A 9,190-nucleotide genomic window follows, 5' to 3' on the forward strand; every position below is an offset into this window, starting at 1 on the left:
CGTTTGGATTATGTGTGTATTGTATTTCTAGATATTGCTGCATTGTTGAAGCTGGAAATATAAGAATTTCACAGCGCTTGAGATAACATCTGCAATACGGTGTACACGACCAATAGGCCTAAAGGTTGATTTGATTTGAGTTCGACCTATGAACACAACAGCAACATTTTTTTTTAAATGAAATAAAACTGAATCAATGATTGACATCTCAAGAAGGATATATAATTCCACAAGGCTGACAATTATTTTCTCCTCGCAGAACTTTGTTGGATACAAACAACGATGGGGGAAGGACATCCTGCATCTCTACTTGGTGAGTATAGGCAACTACGGAATTTAATAGGCTTAACAAAAAAACTAACAATAACAAAAATACCTTTAAAAACATTGCATGCATGACTTTTAAATACGTTTTTTGTTAAAATTGACTTATTAAAAACGACTTGTTAAAATAGACTGCAATTATCACATCTCTATAAAATATATTTTGCCGCAAAGTTGTGATGCATATATATTTTAACAGCAGGTCACTGTAGATAATATTTATATGTTTAATGTTTAAATTACGTATTTGTTGAGCCTAATATATATTCTATTCTAGAAAATTGGGAGTCAACATTTATATTGCAATTGATTAAATATATAATGTTTTAGGTTTTAGGCTTTTTAAATAATTACTGATTCAATACTACACATATTTCGATATATAATAAAGATCAGGATTTTATGTTGGACTAATTATCCAAACGTTGTGGTTATTTTCTGGGGTAGATTTGACACAGACCGTGTGTGTAGGATGCCACTGCCTCATCCGTGACAAGTACCTGCTTAGCGTCATTGATGGCCTATGGCACGAGCAATGCGTCCGGTGCGTGGCGTGTGGCGACCCGCTCAAGAACACATGCTTTCTCCGGAACCAGAAACTTTACTGCAAGCGCGACTATGTCAAGTAAGTGTTGTTTTAGATTTAATCACCGTGCGGGGAAGGTTGATACCTTATCATCATTGAAAAGTTTCTATTTTTTAATATGGAGTATGGCCTGGCCCTAGGCCTACTTGGTTTGTTCAAAACAAGTCGAATTTCCACATAGGTCTAGATAAATAAAAAAAGAAGGGAAAAAAAGGAAAATACAATTTAGAGGAATATAATTGTAACTTTGTTTTATTGCCATTTTTGTTTGGCATTTGTTTCCATAATATAACATGATCACATAGACTACTTCTCTTTTAACAAACCATTTTCTCTTTTTGCCTTGACCACCGATGTTCTTCAATAGTGTATGTGGCCTGGGCCGGATGTCTTCCCAGGTCAGTAGGAATGTGTTGAAGCTAGAAACAGAGCTTGGGGGAAAGGGACCGAGCAGGGGATTCCACCCCGTAAAGACAGTCTCTTATCGCTATTGTTCTCTTAGGAGCCAGTAGCCCAGTGAGGGGCGGAGAGAGTGAGGTGGCTGAGGGGTTAGGGATGTGGAGGGGTGAGGAGGGCGAAAGGGGTTGAGGGTGAACGGTGAGGGGTGTGACGGGTAGGGGGGGTGAAGGGTAGGGAGGGTGAAGGGTGAGGAGGGTGAAGGGTGAGGAGGGTGAAGGTGAGGTTGAGGAGGGTGGAGGGTGAGGAGGGTGAAGGGTGAGGAGGGTGAAGGTTGAGGAGGGTGAAGGGTGAGGAGGGTGGAGGGTGGAGGGTGAAGGGTGGGGAGGGTGGAGGGCGAGGAGGGTGAAGGGTGAGGAGGGTGAAGGGTGAGGAGGGTGAAGGTTGCGGAGGGTGAAGGGTGAGGAGGCTGGGGAGGGTGAAGGCTGGGGAGGGTGGAGGGCGAGGAGGGTGAAGGGTGAGGAGGGTGAAGGGTGAGGAGGGTGAAGGGTGAGGAGGGTGAAGGTTGCGGAGGGTGAAGGGTGAGGAGGGTGGAGGGTGAAGGCTGGGGAGGGTGGAGGGTGAGGAGGGTGAAGGGTGGGGAGGGTGGAGGGTGAGGAGGGTGAAGGTTGAGGCGGGTGAAGTGTGTGGAGGGTGTGAAGGGTGAGGAGGGTAGAGGGTGAGGAGGGTGGGGAGGGTGAAGGGTGAGGAGGGTGAAGGTTGAGGCGGGTGAAGGGTGTGGAGGGTGAGAGGGGTGGGTGTGCTACTGTTCTTGTGCATTGTGGCTAAAGCATTAGTAAATGCCAGTTACATATATTCCATGTTTCAGATAAGAGAATGTCTGCAGATTGATAGATAATGTAGGAGAGATACTGGGGATAGATACTATAGATAGATAATGTAGATAGATACTGGGGATAGATACTGTAGATATATAACGTAGATAGATACTAGGGATAGATACTGTAGATATATAATGTAGATAGATAATGTAGATAGAAACTGTATATATATAATGTAGATAGATACTGTAGATAGATACTGGGGATAGATACTGTAGATATATAATGTAGATAGATACTGGGGATAGATAATGTAGATAGATAATGTAGATAGATACTGGGGATAGATACTGTAGATATATAATGTAGATAGATAATGTAGATAGATACTGGGGATAGATACTGTAGATATATAATGTAGATAGATAATGTAGTTAGACACTTTATATATATAATGTAGATAGATAATGTAGATAGATAGTGGGTATAGATACTGTAGATATATAATGTAGATCGATACTGGGTATAGACACTGTCAGAGAAGAGAATGTCTGCAATTCCATGTCAGTACAGGAACAGTACCCAGCTTCACTCACTTAGACTTCGTGTCCATAGATAAGAACAGGGGAATGTGAAATTATAAGTTAGTAAAGCAGAAATTCAGGATAGCTGCACCTGGAGCCACGATGGCATGGCACCTGTCAGGCCCGCTGCACTCTGTACACCCACCACGCTTTGACAGCCTGCCTGCATCCCAAGCTTTGTCCTTGACATGTCGGAATGTGTGTCGGAGTGTGTGTCGGAGTGTGTGTCGGAGTGTGTGTGTGTGCCAATAAACATTTGGGAAGACGTTTGGAGAAATGTTTAATTTCACTGATGACATTTCTTTAGTCTGTGGTGTGTCAGGGTCTTCTCTCTCAGTGTTACATACCACTCACTGTATGTCAGGGTCTTCTCTCTCAGTGTTACATACCACTCACTGTATGTCAGGGTCTTCTCTCTCAGTGTTACATACCACTCACTGTATGTCAGGGTCTTCTCTCTCAGTGTTACATACCACTCACTGTATGTCAGGGTCTTCTCTCTCAGTGTTACATACGTCAGGGTTTTGTCTCTCAGTGTTACATACGTCAGGGTTTTCTCTCTCAGTGTTACATACCACTGTATGTCAGGGTCTTCTCTCTCAGTGTTACATACGTCAGGGTTTTCTCTCTCAGTGTTACATACGTCAGGGTTTTGTCTCTCAGTGTTACATACGTCAGGGTTTTCTCTCTCAGTGTTACATACTACTGTATGTCAGGGTCTTTGTGGAGTTGTGTGGCTGCAGTTGGTCCACGTGTGTAGAATAACCTAGGTACTCACACTCAAACCATCAAAAGGAAATAAACCAAGGAGGCCAAGATGTAAAAATATATTTCATTTAATCAATGCTTGAAATAATAACAAACGGTGCAAGTGCCACATGCTAAAAAGTTCTGAATAAAAAAAAGGAGAATGTGGATAGTTACTGTAGATAGTTACTGTAGATAGATACTGTAGATAGTTACTGTAGATAGTTACTGTAGATAGATACTGTAGATAGTTACTGTAGATAGTTACTGTAGATAGATACTGTAGATAGTTACTGTAGATATATACTGTAGATAGTTAGTGTAGATAGATACTGTAGAGAGTTACTGTAGATAGTTACTGTAGATAGATACTGTAGATAGTTACTGTAGATATATACTGTAGATAGTTACTGTAGATAGATACTGTAGATAGTTACTGTAGATATATACTGTAGATAGTTACTGTAGATAGATAATATAGATAGATACTATAGACAGATAATGTACCTTAACCAAATACATTTAAACTCAGTTGTTTACAATTCCTGACATTTAATCCTAGTAAAAATTCCCTGTTTTAGGTAATTTACGAACACCACTTTATTTCATCGCATTCCCAGTGGGTCAGAAGTTTACATACACTCAATTAGTATTTGGTAGCATTGCCTTTAAATTGTTTAACTTGGGTCAAACGTTTCAGGTAACCTTCCACAAGCTTCCCACAATAAGTTGGGTGAATTTTGGCCCACTCCTCCTGACAGAGCTGGTGTAACTGAGTCAGGTTTGTAGGCCTCCTTGCTCGCACACACTTTTTCAGTTCTGCCCACAATTTTTCTATGGGATTGAGGTCAGGGCTTTGTGATGTCCACTCCAATACCTTGACTTTGTTGTCCTTAAGCCATTTTGCCACAACTTTGGAAGTGTGCTTGGGGTCATTGTCCATTTGGAAAACCCATTTGTGACCAAGTTTTAACTTCCTGACTGATGTCTTGAGATGTTGCTTCAATATATCCACATAATTTTCCTTCGTCATGATGCCATCTATTTTGTGAAGTGCACCAGTCCCTCCTGCAGCAAAGCACCCCCACAACATGATGCTGCCACCCCCGTGCTTCACGGTTGTGATGGTGTTCTTCGGCTTGCAAGCCTCCCCCTTTTCCTCCAAACATAACGATGGTCATTATGGCCAAACAGTTCTATTTTGTTTCATCAGACCAGAGGACATTTCTCCAGAAAGTACGATTTTTGTCCCCATGTGCAGTTGCAAACCGTAGTCTGGCGGTTTTTGAGCAGTGGCTTCTTCCTTGCTGAGTGGCCTTTCAGGTTATGTCGATATAGGACTCGTTTTACTGTGGCTATAGATACTTTTGAACCTGTGTCCTCCAGCATCTTCACAAGGTCCTTTGCTGTTGTTCTGGGATTCAATTGCACTTTTTGCACCAAAGTACGTTCATCTCTAGGAGACAGAACGCATCTCTTTCCTGAGCGGTATGACGGCTGCGTGGTCCCATGGTGTTTATACTTGCGTACTATTGTTTGTACAGATGAATGTGGTACCTTCAGGCATTTGGAAATTGATCCCGAGGATGAACCAGACTTGTGGAGGTCTACAATAGTTTTCTGAGGTCTTGGCTGATTTGTTTTGATTTTCCAATGATGTCAGGCAAAGAGGCACTGGGTTTGAAGGTAGGCCTTGAAATACATCCACAGGTAAACCTCCAATTCACTCAAATTATGTCAATTAGCCTATCAAAAGCTTCTAAAGCCATGACATAATTTTCTGGAATTTTCCAAGGTGTTTTAAGGCACAGTCAACTTAGTGTATGTAAACTTCTGACCCACTGGAATTGTGATACAGTGAATTATAAGTGAAATAATCGGTCTGTAAACAATTGTTGGAAAAATTACTTGTGTCATGCACAAAGTAGATGTCCTAACTGACTTGCCAGAACTATAGTTTGTTAACAAGAAATTTGTGGAGTGGTTTAAAAACGAATTTTAATGACTCCAACCTAAGTGTAAACTTCCGACTGTAGATACTATAGATAGATAATGTAGATATATAATGTAGATAGATACTGGGGATAGATACTGTAGATATATCATGTAGATAGATAATTTAGATAGATAATGTAGATAGTTACTGTAGATAAATACAGTAGATAGATACTGGGGATATATGCAGTATGTATGTGTTTGTATGAAAGGGAGTGTCCAGGGAACTTGGCACGGGAGTCACAGCTCTTGGAGAACAAGGTGACTGCAGGAGGAAGGGGCAGCATGGGCCCTGGAATGTGAGAGGAGAGAGCACAGACACACACACACACACACACACACACACACACACACACACACACACACACACACACACACACACACACTTACAGACACACACACACACACACACACACACACACACTTACAGACACACAGACAGCGCGATCTGGGGTAGAGCTCAACTGACACATTGTCAAAATGTGTTAAATTATCAAAACCCATCGGAGTGGCAACGGCAAGCTGGGGACAACATATGGCCCATTCAAAAGCGTCACTTACACAAACCTCCCCTCCTTAAATTCCTCCCAAGCCCCCCCCCCACACACACACACACACACACACACACACACACACACACACACACACACACACACACACACACACACACACACACACACACACACACACACACACACACACAAACTATATCTCACACCTAAACTAGAGCCAAGCCCAAACAGAGGCAGAGTACATTATTTCTGAACAATTTAGTGATGGCCTCTCTGCCAAGCGACGAGACTGGAAACATCACACTCATTTACTCTGCCCAAAATGTTTCCTTCTCAGTGCATTGAAATGAAATCCCCTTGCAGCGTTGGCTATGGCCCTGGTTGGTGCTATTGGCAGGTACCCTGAAGGCAGACACACCAACACATCCCTTATACTGACCAAGCTGTGATCTCTTTGCTGTTTGGGATGTTTCCTGAGCCATAAAGATCCTAAAAAAGGACCACAGAGTTTAATGACAACAGAAAGACAGTTGGCATGTGCAGGAAGGGCTGGAAGTAGTGGCGTGGCACAGTTTTGCCCCCCCTCCCATGGAGCTGAGGGAAAAATATGCCGTTTTTAGACAATCTCAAGCTATTTTACACATTTTGCCAGGAGGCTGAGAGAAAATGTTGCTGTTGGCCATCTGACTTGTGGGGGCTGTGGGAGTGACAGGAGGGTCAATGTTTATGTTAGCCAAAGGAGCTAGCAGAGGAGCTAGCAGAGGAGAGAGGGGGGAGAGAGGGAGGAGAGAGGGAGGAGAGAGGTGGAGGTGTAACGGGAACAGTAAAGAGCCATATGTTGGTGGGGCAGAGGGATTCTGACAGGAGAGGCAGTGGGTTTAGGGTGTGAACCTTTTAGGGACGGTGCCCACTTTGAGGGGGGCATTCCGTGCGGTGGCATCTGGATAGCCCCGTGCCCAGGTGCCTAGGTGCCCAATGGGATGACGCCCATTCGACCGTGAGATATCTGACCTGACCAATTAGCAGGGGGCCTCATGCCAGGTACCGCCCCCACAGCTCTGTCTCGACCAAGAAGCTGAATCTATTTCACCAGAGAAAACATCCAATCGAGGCAAACAGCACCGCTCTGTCTTAGTGTCTGTACCCATGTCATACTCTTTTTGGCCAGACAGTATCAGATACATGGGCTATACATACTGAGACAGAGGGGCGCTGTTTTGCTGGCTTGGATACTTTCTCCGGTGAGATTGATGAGTTGCTATAAAATATCAATATATTCAGATACAACGTATCAGATCTCAGAATTTCTGGGGCAGCAACTAGGGTACTGGCCGGTCCAGAGTTCTGCTACACATCATTGTCCCTGGGCCAGGCCAGGGTTCTGATACACATCATGGTCCCTGGGTTGGTCCAGGGTTCTGCTACACATCATTGTACCTGGGCCGGGCCAGGGTTCTGATACACATCATGGTCCCTGGGACAGGCCAGGGTTCTGATACACATCACTGTCCCTGGGCCGGGCCAGGGTTCTGATACACATCATTTTCGTTCTGATACACATCATGGTCCCTGGGCCAGGCCAGGGTTCTGCTACACATCATTGTACCTGGGCCGGGCCAGGGTTCTGATACACATCATTGTACCTGGGCCGGGCCAGGGTTCTGATACACATCATGGTCCCTGGGCTGGTCCAGGGTTCTGATACACATCATGGTCCCTGGTCCAACACTGTAGTTTCTGTCTGGGTCTCATCCCACCTCACCGACTGCTCTCCTATTTATTGTAATGCATACCAACCAGAACCTTGGCCTACTTGGAACTGAATGATGATGATGTGGGTTGTTTTGAACTGAATCAGGTCAAGAAGTAGCCTGATTTTCACTGTCTGCTGATGATCTGAAGACAACATCACCAATCAAAGTTGTAGAGTCAGTTGACATGGGCAGTGAGAGTACGGAAAACGGTTATAGGCTAGTGTACCTGTATCTAATCTAATAGATGGCCTGATAGATGGCCTGATAGATGGCCTGATAGATTAGGTTGGGTGTACAGTAGTGTACAGTTCAGTTAGCAGGTAGATTAGGTTGGGTGTACAGTAGAGTACAGTTCAGTTAGCAGGTAGATTAGGTTGGGTGTACAGTAGAGTACAGTTTGGTTAGCAGGTAGATTAGGTTGGGTGTACAGTAGAGTACAGTTCAGTTAGCAGGTAGATTAGGTTGGGTGTACAGTAGAGTACAGTTCAGTTAGCAGGTAGATTAGGTTGGGTGTACAGTAGAGTACAGTTCAGTTAGCAGGTAGATTAGGTTGGGTGTACAGTAGAGTACAGTTCAGTTAGCAGGTAGATTAGGTTGGGTGTACAGTAGTGTACAGTTCAGTTAGCAGGTAGATTAGGTTGGGTGTACAGTAGAGTACAGTTCAGTTAGCAGGTAGATTAGGTTGGGTGTACAGTAGAGTACAGTTTGGTTAGCAGGTAGATTAGGTTGGGTGTACAGTAGTGTACAGTTCAGTTAGCAGGTAGATTAGGTTGGGTGTACAGTAGAGTACAGTTCAGTTAGCAGGTAGATTAGGTTGGGTGTACAGTAGAGTACAGTTCAGTTAGCAGGTAGATTAGGTTGGGTGTACAGTAGAGTACAGTTCAGTTAGCAGGTAGATTAGGTTGGGTGTACAGTAGTGTACAGTTCAGTTAGCAGGTAGATTAGGTTGGGTGTACAGTAGAGTACAGTTTGGTTAGCAGGTAGATTAGGTTGGGTGTACAGTAGTGTACAGTTCAGTTAGCAGGTAGATTAGGTTGGGTGTACAGTAGTGTACAGTTCAGTTAGCAGGTAGATTAGGTTGGGTGTACAGTAGAGTACAGTTCAGTTAGCAGGTAGATTAGGTTGGGTGTACAGTAGAGTACAGTTCAGTTAGCAGGTAGATTAGGTTGGGTGTACAGTAGAGTACAGTTCAGTTAGCAGGTAGATTAGGTTGGGTGTACAGTAGAGTACAGTTCAGTTAGCAGGTAGATTAGGTTGGGTGTACAGTAGAGTACAGTTCAGTTAGCAGGTAGATTAGGTTGGGTGTACAGTAGAGTACAGTTCAGTTAGCAGGTAGATTAGGTTGGGTGTACAGTAGTGTACAGTTCAGTTAGCAGGTAGATTAGGTTGGGTGTACAGTAGTGTACAGTTCAGTTAGCAGGTAGATTAGGTTGGCTGTACAGTAGTGTACAGTTCAGTTAGCAGGTAGATT

At 43.8% G+C, this 9,190-nt stretch overlaps 1 protein-coding gene across 1 annotated transcript in view; it reads left to right on the top strand.

Annotated features, from left to right (window-relative positions):
• Nucleotides 1–282: 282 nt before the first annotated feature.
• Nucleotides 283–9,190, top strand: part of lmx1a (LIM homeobox transcription factor 1, alpha) — a 28,294-nt gene continuing 19,386 nt past the window's right edge. Inside the window, exons 1-2 of the mRNA XM_082956610.1 lie at nucleotides 283–313; nucleotides 772–949. Of these exons, the coding sequence (XP_082812736.1) occupies nucleotides 283–313; nucleotides 772–949 (209 nt within the window). The remainder of the gene's footprint in view (nucleotides 314–771; nucleotides 950–9,190) is intronic.

This window comes from Salmo salar, chromosome 10 (genome assembly GCF_965601325.2).
Source record: "Salmo salar chromosome 10, fSalSal1, whole genome shotgun sequence".
NCBI classification, from domain to species: Eukaryota; Metazoa; Chordata; class Actinopteri; order Salmoniformes; family Salmonidae; genus Salmo; species Salmo salar.